We start from the raw sequence: 19,401 nt of genomic DNA, 5'->3' as shown, positions 1-19,401 counted from the left end.
AATTCACACATCTATTGACTGTATATGGTCTACAGAATATACTTTGTGAAGAGATTGCATTTGTAGTAGAATTGTTTATTATTCTAATTCGTATTTTTTGCAAATTTTTGTCTTCAGCCAACAAAAAGAAAGAGAAGGAACGCCCGGAGATCTCCCTTCCTTCAGACTTTGAGCACACCATCCATGTTGGCTTTGATGCTGTGACGGGAGAATTCACTGTGAGTATTGTTGATATACACCCTGTCTTTCTGAGAGAAGGGTAGAGACTTGCGCTTCATAGTCTGTCTTTAGCTGAATTTCAGGGGAAAAGATATATAATGCACTGTAGCGTTTTCCGTAAGCTGAAAAAATGATCTAGCGGTTGGAGGAGGTGACCTGTTTATTGCCACCTGTAGACCTAGCGAGCGTTTATCATGCGGATTCAGCTTCTTTTGCTCTTCTCACAGATTACCGTATCTCTCCCATATGAAAATGTTTGTTCTACATTTTATAAACCATCACATGTAGCCTGGTGAGCTTGTACAGCAGAAATGATTGTTCAACAAAAAAAAAAATTTAATATGTCCCACAGACTGACCCATTTTTTTTTTTATATTATAGTGTGTTTAAAAAAAAAAAAAAAAATAGATCACGTATTATGGAACTGGCTATAAAATATCTCCTTCCTTGTATTATCTTGTTAAAAACAAAAAGCAAATTGTAGACATTTAAAGCAAGGCTAGAAGTGATCAAATGAAGTCCTAGGTATTTGGCAGGTAGAGTGCACAGGTTCATAGACTGCTCTATGGAAACATATGGATATTGAGCTGCTGGGAGGAGGACATTGGAAGTGTTTGGTCATCACCTTAAGGAGGTTAGAGATCGGTTTTGCCTTCCTCTGGATTAACACTGACATCATGCAGGGTTGATGGCCATGATCTTTTTTTTTTTTTTTTTTTTTTTCGAACTTCAGCTTTGATATCATTAAAGATTAAATTATCACTTCCCTCAAACTATGACTGCTGTTAGAAGGGGTGTCTTGCCTTAGACTACAATTCTACAGTCACTTGATGTGACTGCAGTTTTGTGAATCCTCGCATGCACTGTGAGTATTCTCTGGTGTCCGTGCAGGGAGCAGACGTTCATGTGACTGCAGGTATGCAATTTGCATACTTGTGGCCACATTCCGACTTGACTTGTCCGACCTCGCTCAATACACTTGCTTGCATACATCTAATTGGCACGTGACCTTATTTATTCAAATCACATACTTGTTACCCTTCCAGTGGAGGCATCGGATAATCCTCAGAGTGCTTGTGGAGGCATCGGATAATCCTCAGAGTGCTTGTGGAGGCATCGGATAATACTCAGAGTGCTTGTGGAGGCATCGGATAATCCTCAGAGTGCTTGTGGAGGCATCCGATAATCCTCAGAGTGCTTGTGGAGGCATCGGACAATCCTCAGAGTGCTTGTGGAGGCATCGGACAATCCTCAGAGTGCTTGTGGAGGCATCCGATAATCCTCAGAGTGCTTGTGGAGGCATCGGACAATCCTCAGAGTGCTTGTGGAGGCATCGGACAATCCTCAGAGTGCTTGTGGAGGCATCGGACAATCCTCAGAGTGCTTGTGGAGGCATCGGACAATCCTCAGAGTGCTTGTGGAGGCATCGGATACTCCTCAGACTGCTTGTGGAGGCATCGGATAATCCTCAGAGTGCTTGTGGAGGCATCGGATAATCCTCAGAGTGCTTGTGGAGGCATCGGATAATCCTCAGAGTGCTTGTGGAGGCATCGGATAATCCTCAGAGTGCTTGTGGAGGCATCCGATAATCCTCAGAGTGCTTGTGGAGGCATCGGACAATCCTCAGAGTGCTTGTGGAGGCATCGGACAATCCTCAGAGTGCTTGTGGAGGCATCCGATAATCCTCAGAGTGCTTGTGGAGGCATCGGACAATCCTCAGAGTGCTTGTGGAGGCATCGGACAATCCTCAGAGTGCTTGTGGAGGCATCGGACAATCCTCAGAGTGCTTGTGGAGGCATCGGACAATCCTCAGAGTGCTTGTGGAGGCATCGGACAATCCTCAGAGTGCTTGTGGAGGCATCGGATACTCCTCAGACTGCTTGTGGAGGCATCGGATAATCCTCAGAGTGCTTGTGGAGGCATCGGATAATCCTCAGAGTGCTTGTGGAGGCATCGGATAATCCTCAGAGTGCTTGTGGAGGCATCGGACAATCCTCAGAGTGCTTGTGGAGGCATCGGACAATCCTCAGAGTCCTTGTGGATTCTCAAGTCTGCAGTAACATAAAGTGGCTGCACACTTGTAGCCCAAGGCTGGACAACCCCTTTAAAGAGGACGTGTGACTTACTATAAATATCTAATTGTTTTCCATGGTATTAATGCCACTGTTCACCTGAATCTGCCATTTTTTTTTTTGTTCCTGAGAAATGGCCATTTCTATGTAAATCTAGTCTTATTAGCCAAGTGGTCCTCAATTCTTCTCTATGGATGTCTTCTTGAGGACCACACATTCTTAGATAAAAACACTAGGTTTACATACAATCAGGATAACAGACATTTACACCATATACATCAATTACATATTATTGCTAGGTGACTTTTGTTTCTGTTTTTAAAGGTATGTTTACACAGACTGCCCAAAGGCATGATGCCACTGCCGACCGGTAAATTCTTACCGACCATTTAAATCGATCAGACCAAAGTATACAATGCTCACTGAGCATATAAAAGGCTGCTCAGTGCTCATAAGCGGCCATAGTTATTGGCAGTGCAGGTCCTCTTTACAGCAGAACTATTACAGTGGAAATCATAAATAAAATAAATCTATTAGTGGGTTCTAATGCCTTCCAAAGGTCTTCTAAGACCGTATGGGGGCACAGTGTGTAAAATACATAAAGCAAAGCGTGACAAAAAAACAAATTAAAGACTTAAAGCAAGTCGGAATTCCTGTTTCCAGCCTCACCCCTATAGAAAAAAAAATGTCTACCATAGAAAAATAATTTCTCCAGAAAAGGGCAGTATGGCCAGGGCTTGAGCTGGTTGAATATGCCCATATTATCATAGACACCTCACCCACGCAACATGAGCGGTTTAGAATCACAACCAAATCTTATATAAATAACGTAGAATCTCACAAAATTTTCCAAGACTCCAAGAATAAAGTGACAAGTTTAGAGTGTGAATCAAACACATTTACACGCAAGCTGACATTACATACTTTTTCAATGAATGCAATGATAAAAAATTGAGTTTAGCATCTTTCCTGTTTTTGTAATACACTAATACAAAATTGCTGGCAAGTAATATGCAAACAGCATCAATTTGGAAAGAAAAACTAAAAATGTCAGCAAATTGAAGCTTTAATAGTGTTGCTACCGCCGCGAATACAAAAGACTTTTAAGTCATATTTTATGTACCTTTTATACAAGATATTATTTGAAGTGGAAAGTGCTTATATCAGCAGGTCTGATGACTGTGAAAAAAGGCGAACCTTAAACTTTCCCCAGACTTGTGGTTGATTTTTGAGTATGGAGAATAGTTTACATCCAGTCGCATGACTTTCAACACATGACTTGAGAAATGGATTTTTACCGAGCAATGCCTGGAGCCCATCAATCAGTCGTACACCGCTGTAGTTGATTTCTGTGCTCTGTACAGGAGAACCACATCAGCAGAATAATATTTTCTTGCAGTTGCTTGTTCTTTTTTAGGAAAAATCGTTATATTTTATAGTCATCGCCTTGGAACATAAGTGTTGATCCAGAGGAAAGCATGCTAAAGTCCGAGTAGTCAACGTGACATTTCAGGGGGGTTATCTCATGATGTCAACACCTGGTTTTCAGCTTATTCTTGAGGGTCCTACTTCTGATAGTCCATGAGACCAGCTGGTGGTCTTCGATCACTCCAAGAGAATTACATGGCTAACTAGGCTGCAGAAAAAATTTGTGGAATTTCAGATGAATAGGGGATGAGGACCTCCTAGAGCAGGAGTCGTGGATATTTAGCGGCTCAGTGCTCTGAATGGTATAGGAGATCCGAATGCATATGAAACAGGCGTATGAAAAGTGGCTGTCCTAGTGAGACAATCACTATGCCATGTTCACACTTAGTCAGGTTTCCATTACTTTTGACAGTTGGCGTAACCATAATAAAGCTGACGGACCCATAATATATCAGTAGGAGAAAAATGAATCCTATTGGATGCCTCGGTTCCCGCGACTGCTATTTTAATGTGCCCCAAATTTTGCAAAAGAGAGAAAATGTAAAAAAAACTTATTTTGGCAAATTTCTATCACCGTTCAATACATCTGATTAAGGCTCTTAGATATCTATACACATGCTGCAGAGGTGATACAATGCAGAATTGGGTTCTTCAGTCACAGAAAGTTCGATAACAGATTTGACATGTGCGAACCTACCCTTTTAAGTGAGAATTAATTTCCAGCTTAACTAGTATCTGATGCTTCAAAGGTTTTTATTGTAGTCGATACAACACTTTTTATCAGTCTGTTGGTGGCAAACAAGGAAACGGCAGGGAGATGTGTTGGTAAGTAGTGATGAGCGAATATACTCGTTACTCGAGATTTTCCGAGCATGCTCGGGGGGTCCTCCGAGTATTTTTTTCAGTGCTCAGAGATTGTTTTTCTTGCCGCAGCTGAATGATTTACAGCTACTAGCCTGCTTGATTACATGTTGGGATTCCCTAGCAACCCAGCAACCCCCACATGTACTTAGCCTGGCTAATAGCTGTAAATCATTCAGCTGAGGCGATGAAAACTAAATCTCCGAGCACTAAAAAATACTCTGAGGACACCCAAGCGTGCTCGGGAAATCTCAAGTAACGAGTATATTCGCTCATCACTATTGGTAAGTAATCCCTGCTATCAAAACTTTGAGGATACCATTTACTCACATTGGTTCTTTTATAACATTTTTATGGAGACTAAATATCTTGAGTGAAAAACCAAGACAACCACTTGTTTGAAATTTCCTTTCATAATTGCAAAAATATCTAATACCTTACATTTGTAAAGCAGGATTTTGTTATTCAGTCTGAGAGCAGCATAACGTAGGGGTAGAGAGCATAATTCTAGGGATGTGTCACTGGGTTACTGTTGTAGTTTCAATACAGTCAATGTTTTATCAGCAGGAGATCATCACTGCAGGACTAGGACTCATGTGCCAGATAGTCCATCTAATCTGTGTACACAGAAAGCTGCCAATCAGTGTTGTGGGCGGAGTTATACACAGCAGCATTCTAGCCACTGCTAAATCTACAGCAGAGAAAGCAAGGATTCTATATACACTGCACCATGCAGTTGAGTGAGTGACTATCACTGGAATCCTGGTTTCAGCCCCTACATCATGCTGTTATCAGACTACATAGCAAAGCCTGCTGACAGATTCCCTTTAACCATAGATATCTGGATACATCTGAGGAGACCACCATTCTTTCCGTTTAGTGGGAAAACTGTAGCTTACGTTTCAGACCTGTTCTCGATAAATGATGCCAATAATTGGAATAGTGTTACCTTCTATAAAGGCTATATCCACCTTCTAGACCTTCATTTGAGGCAGCTCCTCCTGCAGTCATTCTGTCTTCTATTTACTTCCTTCTTATTCCTAATGTATGTCTCTAAGACTATTAGAATAAAGTAGGGAAAAGTTGAGAGTATGACTGCAGCATCCGACTACATGGGGTATGTTTGTAGTCTGTTACCATGGAGATAAATAAATAATTTGAGAAATCTTTAATCACAGCTATTAGCAAGCTGCTTTTTTTATTTGCAATAGAAAAGTAAAAACAAAATGGTTGCAAAGGTGTATATAGCACTTGAGTAAAATAACAACTAGATCGTTTTGACATGACTTGCATATTTATAGAAACTGCTAATAAAAGTTGTTCTAAAACGTGGCATAGAACTGTCTAGATACAAGCTTCATTAATCATTACCAGTGGTCTACACTTTGTGCCGTCTATGCACTTGATGCTCAGTTCAGATTCTGTGAGCCAAGCCACTATTGAAGATGACTCTGTGGCTCACTACGATCTGTTACTGCCTCACAGATGTTATGGGCCCCTTTAATTTACTAGTAAATAACTTTAAATATTGGTTAATTAATATATGCTCCATAGTATAGAGGGTAACGGGTGTATTTTGTGATTCTCCCAAATGTGCAAAGCCTTGGAGCAGGCTTTTTTTGTACAGTTTGACGTCATTGACCACTTTGTCCTTTTCTTTCACGTTTATCTTTCTGGAAAGTTTGGAAGTGCCATTGGGATTTCTAACGCTGTATGATTATTTTTCCTATGATAATTACACCAGTTCCCATAACAGCTGTCTGATCCTTTTGGTGACATGTATTTCATATACGCCCCCTGTAACCCTTTGTTATCACCTCACCTTGGCTGCGCTCTGTGTTTGCTACTAGATTAATATAGAGCCACAATTGGAAAAAGCTGCATGGGCTCCTGAGTTGGACTTTTTTTTTTTTCTTTTTTTTAAGCTTCACATGACACTACTGACCATTGCATGCCTACACACCTCTCTGCTTGTACTAACTACTCTTCAGTTTAATTTGGAGCAAAAGAACTCTTCCATATTTTGCTCACAAGACGCATGTCCCCGGAGTTTTAGTTTTTGGAAAATGAGCTTTAGAATGAAATGATAGTCAAATAATGGCACTACACCTACTAAACACAGCTGTTAACCAAGAGTCTGACTACTGACTTCTCACAGATGTTTTCTTCCATGAAGAATATAATGGATCTGTTATGATCCATCCATTCTGGTGGATCCCATTACCAGGCTGTGTTCATGCATTACTATGTTCTTGATGCACCATATTTTTCGGACCATAAGATGCACCCCAAATTTTGGGGAGGAAAATAAAAATGATATAAGATGGGGTTTTGACTTGTAGTCCGAATTTAAGGTATCTTACCTGGGGGGCGGCGGCAGTGGAGCGGGGTCACAGGAGGCGTGGTCCCTTCCTCGGGAAGCCGGTGGCAGAGGTGGAGGAATGCTGCGGGCCCTGGTAGGAGAAGTAGGTGCCCAAGCAGTGCAGTCAACAGTGAGGCAGAGCAGAGTACATTGCTTTCCCGGTGGCCATTTTCCTGAAGCTGTGGGCTGCCAGAGGCGGCGCATACGCAGACTGGCATCTATGTTACTATCATTCTTTGCGTCTGGAGGAGAGAAGGTTTTTCCACCAACATAGAAGAGGATTCTTTACTGTTAGGGCAGTGAGAATCTGGAATTGCTTGCCTGAGGAGTTGGTGATGGCGAACTCAGTCGAGGGGTTCAAGAGAGGCCTGGATGTCTTCCTGGAGCAGAACAATATTGTATCATACAATTATTAGGTTCTGTAGAAGGACGTAGATTTGGGGATTTATTATGATGGAATATAGGCTGAACTGGATGGACAAATGTCTTTTTTCGGCCTTACTAACTATGTTACTATGTTACTATCTCGGCCTGGCTGTGGGCTTCTGCCGCCACAGGCCTCCTGAGGAAGATGGGACCATGCCTCCTGTTATCCCGCTCCACCGCAGCTGCAACACCCTGGTAAGCTACATTCAGGCTACAAGATGCACCACCCATTTCCCAAAAAATTTTTTTGGGAAAAAGGTGCATCTCATAGTCCGAAAAATACGGTATACACTGAACATGTCCATTAACACGGGCCCAGCGCACATCAGAATAGTGTCATATTTTTGGATGTTACAGTATATATTATAATTTTTTATTTTATTTTTTTTTTTGCAACCATTAGTACTGAAAATAATTTCTCAAAAGTGCTTTTCAATACAAGGGGACTCCTATAAAATGTATATAGTATAGGAATATAGTTTTTTTTTCTGCAGTGACAGTCTGTCTCATGCTCCTGTTTAGCATTCCGATTCATATGCATACCGTAATTATGCTATTCTACCCAACAAAGAGCCAGAAATTGCCCACAAAGTGCAGGAACCTAAGACTATGTTCCAACAGTGTATTATCGGCAAAATGACCTTTATAAGTCAAAGGGGTATGCCGGCTCCTCTCATTTCCACAGGAGGGGAGCGCGGCCGGTGACATCACATCTGCGGATAGCTTCCACATTACTAGACGTGATGTCACCGGCTTCCCTCTTATTTGATAGACTTCTCTTATTCATACATAGTAGGTACAATTAAGGGTTCTGCATCCAACAATTAATTAAAGGACTTTTAATTCACGAGCTAAAACTTTCATGCGCTTCAATTTTAAAAGTACAGTGCAGGAGAAAAATAAAGAAAATCTCCATATAAATATTTGGATCGAATGTGGAGCTATGGATCTGGAGTATCCTAGGCCTGATCTAAAACATTAATCAAGATTTAATTATTCTAGAGCAGAAGACAACTAAACCTATTTTCCAAAATCTGTCCTCCTCCAACCTGCGCTACACCCTCTCCTCAGACACTTCATAGTGTAAACCCTCCTTTTTCACATGGGATCTTTTTCCTCTCACCATAAAATGTCCCCCCACCCCCACTCATCATTTGGTCATTTCCTTTTCCACCCTCTAAGTTCTCCCCCATCCTATTTTAACTTTTCTTTTTCTTTCTTTATTTACGTCCATTGCAGCCAGATCTCTGTGGTTCACAGATGGGCTCAGGGAAACTCGCAGAGGTGCGTCACAGGCCCTAAAAGAAGCTTGCATCAAAAAGTGCTTCTTTGAGATGTCCTAGTGTTTGCAGTTCATGCGTGTGCTGTAGATATGTTGCTTGGATCATCCTTCTGTCATTCAATCCCAAACTCCAGGGGCCCATGTCACTCATTCCAAATGTGTTTTCTACAATTGTAGTGTTCTGCACAGATTGTATGTCTAGATTGGGGTGGCACCAAAGACCAAACATGAATTTGTTATTAAACTTTCTCACATTCCTCTCAATTATGTGTAATTTGCCTTAGAATTACAGGATGATAAAAGTGCATTCAGCTATGTATCAAATGATGACCAGAGGTTAGAACCGTGCAAAGAAAGTATCTTAAAAGGAATCTGTCGGGCCAGAATGACTGTTTATACCATGTACAGGCAGTCTGTGCACCCTTGGTGTGGCCAAAGTACATTTTCCCACCTACTTGTTTTCTCTTTTTCTCCTCCTTTCTCTGCCTCCATCTAGCCTGAGCTGTAAAGCAAACAAAAGAGGGAGTGGAGATTGCGGGAAAATAAGTAGGTAGGAAGGTGCACTGAATTTTATGGCCACACCAAGGCTGCACTCACCAAGGCTGCACTCACCAAGGCTGCACTCACCAAGGCTGCACTCACCAAGGCTGCACTCACCAAGGCTGCACTCACCAAGGCTGCACTCACCAAGGCTGCACGCACCGATGCTGCACGTACCGATGCTGCACGTACCGATGCTGCACGCACCGATGCTGCACGTACCGATGCTGCACGTACCAAGGCTGCACCGAGCGCCTGTCCTTCTCTGTTGACAGATTCCCCTTTAAAGGGGTCTCTACAATTTTTATTCATTATTCTCTATATATGAAATGTAGTAAAAGTGTATTAAAATGCAGACCGATTGCCGTCTTCCCCAGTTTCCAGCTCCGCTCCGGTCTCCTTCTGGCGCACGTGACCTCTCTTCATCTTTTCCTGGCCCACAGTGCGTGGTCCAGCGCTTCATTTTCAGTGTAAGTCTATGAGACTCAGAATGAGGAGGCCTCAAAGACTTACATTAAGAAACCCTTGTGGGAGAGAATTATTCTGATTTCAGGCCATATAGACTAGAGAGAGGACTGGAGTGGCGCTGAAAACGAGTGAAGAATAATGATCAGGAGGCATTCTAATTAATTTACACTACCATTACAGACCTCTTTAGGAGAGGAGAAAAAATATGCTGAGACCTCTTATGACATCCACATGAAGTTTTCATTTGTTTTTTTTGGACAATTTTGTTTATATTGATACAGCGAAGTCAACATACCGAAATATCTAAATATCTAGCCTCATTTATAAGCATTTATTCCAGCAGATTGGCTTCTAGGTCCGTTATTCAAATGTCTGTTACTTTTTCAGTGAAAGTTTTCTTGATCTATTAAAGAGGGCCTTTCACTGGGTTCTTTAATTTAAGCTATTTCTGCTAATTGCTGCTGCTCTACTGTTTCTGGAACAGTTTTTCTTTGTGTCCCTCCATTTCAATGTTATAGTAATAATGGTACAAGTGTATACTGCAGAACCTCTCTATGGGCATTTACTTTTTCTCCTCTGATGCGCCCCAAGATAAGTTCTGTGGTATACGCCTATGTGGTGGAAGAGAAAATTGGCATCTTTTATTACAAGGTGGCATAACTAGGGAACAGAGGGGCACAGAACAAAAGGAAAAATCAGAATCTGCCAAGCTTACACCAGTTGGTGTAAAAGCGGTAAAATTGAAATATTTTTTTTATTTTATTTTTTTATTTAAAAAAAAAAAAAAAAATCCAGCGACATGTCCTCTATAAAGTACAAATTCAACTTCTTGGCTCTCAGTGATCTATTCAAAATTCTCCTCAATACTGTTGTATAATGAGGAGTAATGGGATCAAGACCCCCGTTTTAGATATTAGCAGAGAACCAAATGTTTGGATCTTTGTCCCTTGTGGGACAACTCCCTTTAAAGGGATGGAACTTGCATGAAAATTCTATCCATTTTTTTTTTTTAAACTACTGAGCGTAAGGGCCCCATTCTCAATATTGACTAATGTCCTGTTTCAGCTATACATTTACAGCATATCCAATGCATATGCCGTAAGTGTAGGAGATGGAAATATCTTTTCAGTTCTTAGTACTAAGCGTATAGATTTAGCTAAACGCTCTCAGAATTCAATTTTAATTGATTGAATTATCTATTTGAAGTCTAAAAGGGCCCTTCCAGCTGTTCTCAAATGTCTTGGGAAAGACTGAGTGATCAGGCATGTCGAATTTCAGCATGCACAGTCTTTTTTGTTTTTTCCTGTTCTAGGTAAACAGGCTGTGGTATGTGTAAGCAGGTTAAAGGGATAACCATTACCTTGGAAGGCAAGCGAGGCAAACACGTCAGGTCTGTAATTATCTGCTTGCCGCTTGCACACTCGAGCTGGCGAGTATCAGTAGACGTGACGCGACTTGCCCTGCTTGCCTTCTCATGTGAACGTGAGCAGTGAGAATAACCCTTTTCGATGGCCATATAACCATTGGCTATGTGATGTGTAAGAATGGCCCACACTGTCCCATGAAATCAGATTTCAGGGAAGGAGTAAGCGGACATGTTGGGTTTCTTCATTTCTCCATCTTTACCAGTTATATTAGCAGTTGACCCATTCACTGATTTAATGTATTCTCACCATGTAATAAAAGAAACCATTGAATGTTATTGTTACTGCACACTGCCTTCAAGTAGCTTCTATTTTTTTTTGTAAGCGGACTGTGCGTTTTTTAAAGGAATCTGTGAGGATGATTTTAGAAGAGCAACGTCCTTTGGCTGCATAAATTGTAGAACAACCATAAGCCATGTCTTGTAGTCTGACGTGTAAGAACTTAGAAATTGAACTTTGAAGTTTGATGCTAATCAGCCTGGAAGTGCACACACGCCCCCAATGCACTTCGAGGCTAATTAGCATGTTGCTTGAAATCTTAATTTTTCAGTTACTTAACATCTGATTATTTGAAAACCGGTTTAATTCAGATTTTTGTATGACGTATACAGTGATTCCCCTAGTTTGATTAGTACAATATTCTTACCAGGTTCCCTTTGGAAAGAATCATTTAGTTTTTTCCCGAAACAATAAGATTTATTTTGCTTAAAAACATTCCTTATTCCCTCAATTCCTGACCTACACGAATAGACAGGTCTCCATTATTGTTTGCGTCCAGAGGCTGGAGTTAGAGGAGTAGGACCCACTTTAAGTTGCCGCATGCTGTGGTTGCTTGTCTACTCTGCAATTGCCTGTTACAATCTCTTCTGTAGTTTAGTATTGCAGTAACTACTAGCTGTGCAAGTTTTAAACGTGGAGCTTAAGGGTAAGTTCACACTAGGTGTTTTTTTTTTTTTTTTAGCTTTTTTTTCTTGCAGCAAAACCTGATCTCTTGGCAGGAAAGAAGCTGCAGGGGAAAAAAGCATATTTTCCTTGCGTTTTTGATGCATTTTTTTGCAGCGATTTTGGCTTGCTACATTTGTCTCTTATGTATGCCGATAAAATTTAGTGTTTGAAAAAGAAGTACTATTCTATAGAATCAGGTTTTGGCACAAAAAAACTCAGAAAAACCTGATACCTGCCTTTTTGGTATGTTATTTTTTTCAGCTTTTTTTTTTTCACCACCCATTCATTTCAATAGGTGAAAACGCAGAAAAATACACTGAAAGTGACATTCTCAATACAAAATAAGTGAGGTTTAGTATATAAAGTCTAATAATGTGTAAGGCTTCTTTCACACTTCCGTTTTTACAATCTGCACAGGATCCGTCAAAATGTTAAAATGACGGGTCCTGTGCAAAAAACGGGTGCACTGGGCCCATTTTTCTGACGGACCCGTTGAGGCTATACGCACACAACCCAGGTTAAAAATAATAATAAAAAAAATCGCAGTATTCTTACCTTTCAGCTTCCCGTGCAGTTAGCGTTCCCAGTAATGCAATGACCTCTGACGTAGCCGTCTTGCGAGACCATGACATCATCGGGTCATTTGGCAATGCATTACTGGGACCGCTAGCTGCTGGGAGCATTGCGAGCATCGGTAACGCTGCGCGGGACTCCGTAAGGTAAAGAATACTGTGATTTTTTAATTTTTTAACATTATATCTTGTTACTATTGATGCTGCATAGGCAGCATCAATAGTAAAAAGAGAGCGAGAGAATTTTCCTGACTGGAAATTCTTCACGCATGTTCAGTTTCAAAAGACTGAACCCGTCGCTGGATTCCTGCTTTTGACAGTCAGCGATGGATACTGCGTCCATAGGCTTCCATTATAGCCAACGACGGGCAGCGCAGGATCTGTCGCTGAGCGATTTTCCGATGTGTAGAAAAAACGTTCCTCTGTGTGTTGTACCTGCCCGACGGACATCGATTTTCTGACGTATCCAGTGCACGATAAATGAAACGGATGGCCATCCGTCACAATCCGTCGCTAATACAAGTCTATGTGAAAGCACACACTTCCGTCGGTACGTCGCACCAACGCTTCGTGACTGTCCCGTAGCGACGGAAATGTGAAAGAAGCCTAAGGAAGGCTGAAGGGAAGAGGAAGAAAGACGCGGTGTCCATCTGTGCGTTGTCCCTGCCCGACGGACAGCAATTTTCCGACGGATCCAGTGCACGACGGATGAAACGGATGGCCATCCATCACAATCCGTCGCTAATACAAGTCAATGGGAAAAAAACAGGATACAGCAGAAAAATTTGCTGGATTCTGTTTTTTCAAAAATCAACGGATTTCGACGGGAGCTCAAAGACGGAAGTGTGAAAGAGGCCTAAGAGGCCTGACATTTTCAGTGTGGATGGCCAGGTTTAAAGGGCCATTGAGGCAAGGCTGCTGAGGAGGAGAGTAAAGCTGGGGGGTTTTTTGGTTTTGTTTTTTGCTACTTTTTTTTCCTGCAGAAAAGAAGCCTGTGTCTTAGGCTACTTTCACACTTGTGTCTTTTGTCCTCCATCGCAATGCGTCGTTTTGGAGAAAAAAACGCATCCTGCAAAGTTCCCCCCAGGATGCGTTTTTTCTCCATAGACTTGTATTACCGACGCATCGTGACGTATGGACACACGTTCCATACGTCGTGCACTGGATGCGTCGGTATTTGGCGGACCATCGTAGCGAAAAAACGTTCAAGGGAACGTTTTGTCGTACGTCGGGTCTGCATTTTGAACTGCGCAGGCGCGGCCGGAACTCGACCCCCTCCTCCCTGGGACTTCACAATGGGCAGCGGACGCGTTGAAACACTGCGTCCGCTGCCCACGTTGTGCAAAAAATCACCACTGTCCGTCGTACCGACGTACCGTTGCGCCGACGCTTTGTGACGGCCCAGTACCGACTGAAGTTTGAAAGAAGCCTTTACGATACCAGCAAAAGCTTTTCAGAAATCTCAATTGCAGGCTTGTATTTTTTTTCCCTTACTGAACTTGAGATCTGCAGCGTTCTTGAAAATCTGCAGTATGTCAACTATTTCAGTGTTTTTTCATTCATAGAAAGCAGAAAACAGGTTTATATAGCCTAAAATGTGTTTGGAGCATGAAAAACAGTGCAAGAATCAATTAGTCAGTTACTGACGTGCGGATGTTGGATTTTATTTACTTATTTTACTTGCTTATATAGCGCCATTAATTCCCCAGCACTTTATTGACATTATTGACACTGTCCCCATTGGGGCTCACAATCTACATTCCCTATCAGTATGTCTCTGTACTGTGCAAGGAAGCCGGAGAACCCGAAGGAAACCCACGCAAACACGGGGAGAACATGCAAACTCCTTTCAGATGTTGTCCTTAGTGGGCTGGCACCCAACGCTCGATCTTCCAAATAAATATTTTAAATAGTCTCTTTAGTGTGCTTTTATTTAATTTTTTTTTTTTTTCCTCTGTAGTACCCCCATAGTTAAAATGTACTATGTATGGTTCATAGCCAGTAGTAATGTTTAATCTTGCTCCCAGTAATGTTATGTGAACATTAGCATGGTCTTGCTGCCTCATTCCCAACAAACAAGTTAAAACTGCTTTTAGCACACATACAAGTGAAAGCCTATGTTCACACGTTGCTTTTTGCTGTGTATTTTTGGTGCTTATTTTAGGTTGTGTTTTACAATTCCAGCAAAAGCTATGAGACTTCAGAAATCGCATGCAGTTTTTTTTTTCCCTGACTGAAAACTGCTGCGTTTTTGAAAACAGCAGCATGTCACTTTTCAGCATTTTTTTTTTCACCCATAGCAAGCAACAAATAAGTGCAAAAATGCAGTAAAAACGCATGTATCAGATTTTGCTGTCTTTTAGTGGGGAAAAAAGCAGGTACAGTAGTGTGTTAAACCCATTTATTTTTGTGATTTAGTTTTTTGTTTTTCCCCAAGTTTAAGCCATAATGTCTTGGTGTCCTCCCCTGAGAATGCCAGTTAGGATTAGTACAGTTTAATTAAATTATATGATATGTGAAAAGTAAACATTGGCCGACCAAGGTGTGAAATTAAACTATACCATAGTGCGAATGTAAACCATGTCCTACGAACTCAATGCTCTGCCAATGTCTTTCGTAAACTATTACTGACCAATTCACCTCCCCTCGCTGTTATTTTTGTAATTGTGTATTTTTTGATGAACTCACGTGAACTTTTTTGTTCACAATAGTCACTTTTTTCAAACATTAAAAATCTTTTTCCGTTAAATAATTTGATCAAATTGCCATTTTGTTCCAAAAATGGTTTTATGTTTTCACATATGTCTTACATTGGTGACCTGTGTTCTTGCTTCTGTGGTGGAAGCAAAACTGAACTTTTGGATCCTGAAAAATGCAGCAAAAAAAAGCTTTTTGTAAAGAAGCTGCTTATTGTCAAGAAAAAAAAAAAAATACAGCAAAAACGTAACGTGTGAACATAGTCTAATATGTCCAGCCCCTGCCCCTGTTGTCAAGCTCTGTAGCTTGCGGCCCACTTGCTCTTCATCAGCATTCTGTAAGGCTCCATATTAAATTCAGACACTCATCTAATGTGTATGTGGTTCTTCTGAATGTCTCCAACAGATGATGTCTCAAAGAAAGGAGAATCTGGCATTTTAAATGTAAACTTTATCACATAGTTTATCATTAATTAAGTAGTTGATACCCTTTTTAAAGCATCTGATCTAATAAAAAGCTGTGCAGAACATGATTCTTTTTTACTGTAATAGTTTGACAAATATGCGACTCCTAACTTTGTGAGGCGGGATGACTATGTGAGTTGAGGCTTCTGTTACCTTCAATATGTTAATTAGGCAAATACTCGGCCTCATGCATTAAAATGGTTGTAATAGAATTTGGGCAACACTATATTTTTTTTTTGTCTTTTTTTTATGTTTTTAGTAGGATGTGCAAGGTTCCTCAGCAGTAGTAACTTTGAATTTAAAGATTTTATAGCTATTAAAACAAACTGGTGAGGATGTACAGTACAGTCCAAAAGTCCAGAAGTTTTAGGCTGGTTTTGAAAAAAAATGCTGTATAACTAAGAGAACTTTCAAAAACAGAAATGGTAATCGTTTATATTTATCAATCAACACAATATAAAGTGAATTAACAAAAAAGAAATCTAAATCTAATAAATATTTTGGTGTGACCGCCCTTTTACCTTCAAGTCGTCATCAATTCTTCTATGTCTTGCTCACAGTTATTGAAGGAGCTCAGCAGGGAGGTTGTTCCAGAGAACTTGAATAACTGAGCACAGACCTTCTGTAGATATGAAGGTTTGGGCAAATCATTGTCTCTTCATGTAATCCCCCCACAGACCTGATGGTGAGATTAGGGCTCTGTGATGGCCATATCGTCACTTCCAGAACTCCTTGTTCTTCTATAGCTGAAGATAGTTCTTTATGTTGTTTGCTTAATATTTTGGGTCGCTCTGCTGAAAAATACATTTGGAGCCAATCCGACGCCTCCATGATGGTTTTCCACAATGGATAGGTACCTGCCGGTGTTTCTCAGTATTGAGGACACCATTAATCTTGACCAAATCTCCAACGTCATTTGCTTATATACAATCCCAAACTTGCATGGAACTTCCTCCATGCTTCACTGTTGCTTGCTGGCACTTATAATTGTACCACTCTCCAGCCCTTTAGCAAACAGACTGCTTTCTGTTACCTCCAAATATTTCTAATGTTGACACCTCAGTCCAGAGCACCTGCTGCTATCTTTCTGCATCAGAGTTCCTATGATTTCATGAATATTTTAGTCATTTGACCTTGTTTCTCAGTCGAAGGTATGACCTTTTGGCCTCAATTCTTCGATGAAGACCACTTCTGGACAGACTTTTCCGAACAGTGAATGGGTGTGTTATATGGGTCCCTCTGGTTATTGCCAGTTCTGATCTGATGGCGCTGCTGGAATCTTCTGATTTTGAAGGGAAGTAATAAAACATGTGTCTATAATTTAATGAACTACGTTTCCTTGACCTACCACTGCATCTGCAGTGCTCACCATTGTACCTTTCTTGGTGCTTCTTCGAAATAGCTTGAACCCACAGTCTTGATCCCCCAGTGAACCCCAGAAGAATCTTGAAACCCCAGTCTGCTTTGAAATATTTGCCCGGTAGAGACTTTGCTGATGCTGTATAACTACCTTGTGTCTTGTTACTGTGCCCTGTCTTCCATGGTATATGATCTGTGACTTGAAACTGTCTTCCACAGTCTCACCCTTTATGTTAGAGTTTGGCTATTCCTCACCCAGTTTTAATTCTTTTACACAGCTATTTAAGTTAATTACGGTTTCATTTTACATCTGAAAATGATGATCATTATCACCCATTTGGTAAAATTGGTTACGCATACACCTGACAGTAACTTTACAAAATCCCTGACTGTGGGTAACTGTACCTAGAAGAACAGATGCTGTTTTGAAGGCATCAGGTGATCACACCGAACATTACTTTTGATCTAGACTTGGCATTTTGTTAATTGGTGAAAATAAACTATTGACACTTCCATTTTTAAAATCATTCTTAATTTGCAGTCTTTTTTTCCCCCACTCCTGCCTAAAACATTTGCACAGCACGGCAAAACTGTTATAGTAAGCACTACAGAATATGGTTTGTTAAATATTTTACTGGCGGACCGCGTGAATGGCGTTTAATATGACCATTCTGGTAGTTCTTTTCCTTTTGACCTGCATGTTCTTAAGGATAAGTAGTAGATGCTGTAGAAAAGTGAATTCAAATTCTGAATCATAAATGTTTTTCATAGTCTTTGATTAAAATGTTTTCTCACTTGTGGATTTACTTTCGACACTATACATATAGTTTATTCTAAAGCAATAAATCTGCACCACTTTGATGCATGCAAGCAAAAGATTGATAAGAGAAGCACTTTTAGCGAGTCTTCCCTACAATGCACGTGGTCCAGTGGTCTTGATATTGGAGGTGAAAGGCACTTTTATCATTCCTCTATTATTGCAGTAATGTTCCCTTGTTTGGAGAAATATAAGGCGACTGGACATCTGGTTGACCTCACACCAAGATGCTGACTAGTTGCTCCCTCATCTAGACATGATCTTTAACCCTTTCACCCAATCTACTAATGGCAAGATTGAATATACTACCGTAGTACCATGTTGATACCGATAGAAGGGCACAAATACATACTTCAATTCCACTATTTAAATGGTCATTTGTGTTTTTCACCTTACCACCATAATTAGAACTAACCCTCCACCATATTTCATGAAAGACATGGTTTGCAGACCTGGTTCATTCATCTTTTCTCTCACAACCATAATGTTGTCTTTCTTTTCTCAATCTGGGATCCTGGTTTTAGCTCTTTGTCGTTTAAAGGCATTGAATGCATTTCTATCAAAACCAAGGTCTCACCCATATAGCAAAACCAAGGTCTCAACCCAACCTTCTCCTAATGTTTTCTCTGGAACCTGAAGTGGCTGAAGCTGGGCTGCTCTAAATTCTATATTTCTGCCCTTTGCCATGCAGGGAATCCCAGAACAATGGGCTCGATTACTGCAGACCTCAAACATCACCAAACTGGAGCAGAAGAAGAATCCTCAAGCTGTGTTAGATGTTCTCAAATTCTACGATTCCAAAGAGACTGTGAACAACCAGAAATACATGAGCTTTACTTCTGGAGGTATAGCAACAAGAATTATTTTTTTCTTTTTATATATATGGATACATCTTTTGCCTCTTAGTAGCAGAATTACATTATATTCTTCCAAGCTATATTCCCTTCTGAATCCAGGAGATAAGGTGATAAAACAGAACGCTCCTTTCCCTAGTGCATAGATAACGCTGCCGATGCACGCCGCTGTTTAGAAGCAGAGTCTGCGATGCCAGGAGTGGTAAATTAACTTTCCCAAGGGGCCACATGAGAGACCGGGACTGTTGTGGGGGTCCGAACCAATAGGCTAAAATATAATTCTGCCTGAATGTTACAATGAATATAAAGTAGTAATTATAATTAATGTTATCAATTAATATTGAGTAGAATTAAGTACGCTGACACCCCGTTTATATACCGTATGAACCCACACACAACCCACTAATTGAGTTTCCACGCACAGCCCATCATATATACAGTATGATCCCACACAGCGCCCCTACATACAGTGGGCCACCACAGCCCTCTTATATACAGCATGAGCCCCACTATATACAGTAGGACTCCACACCGTCCCCAATATACATAAGCCTCCACACAGACCCCTATATACTACATGAGTCCCCACACACAGCCACCTATTTGCAGTA

The 19,401-nt window shown here is 40.8% G+C and overlaps 1 protein-coding gene across 5 annotated transcripts in view; it reads left to right on the top strand.

The window, feature by feature from the left end:
• The window catches only part of PAK3 (p21 (RAC1) activated kinase 3), a 228,862-nt gene that overhangs the window by 172,060 nt on the left and 37,401 nt on the right, over positions 1 to 19,401 (top strand). For 2 of the 5 annotated variants that reach the window (XM_069747124.1, XM_069747125.1), the window contains exons 3-5: positions 118 to 218; positions 8,629 to 8,652; positions 18,628 to 18,781. In XM_069747124.1, coding sequence (XP_069603225.1) covers positions 118 to 218; positions 8,629 to 8,652; positions 18,628 to 18,781 — 279 coding nt within the window. Of the gene's footprint in view, positions 1 to 117; positions 219 to 6,267; positions 6,292 to 8,607; positions 8,653 to 18,627; positions 18,782 to 19,401 lie in introns of those variants that run through there. The other 3 variants (XM_069747126.1, XM_069747127.1, XM_069747129.1) reach the window with 2 other exon arrangements.

Source organism: Ranitomeya imitator, chromosome 2, assembly GCF_032444005.1.
Source record: "Ranitomeya imitator isolate aRanImi1 chromosome 2, aRanImi1.pri, whole genome shotgun sequence".
Classification (NCBI taxonomy): domain Eukaryota; kingdom Metazoa; phylum Chordata; class Amphibia; order Anura; family Dendrobatidae; genus Ranitomeya; species Ranitomeya imitator.
The sequence above is the reverse complement of the archived record's forward strand: the minus strand, read 5'-3'. Positions and strand labels throughout refer to the sequence as shown.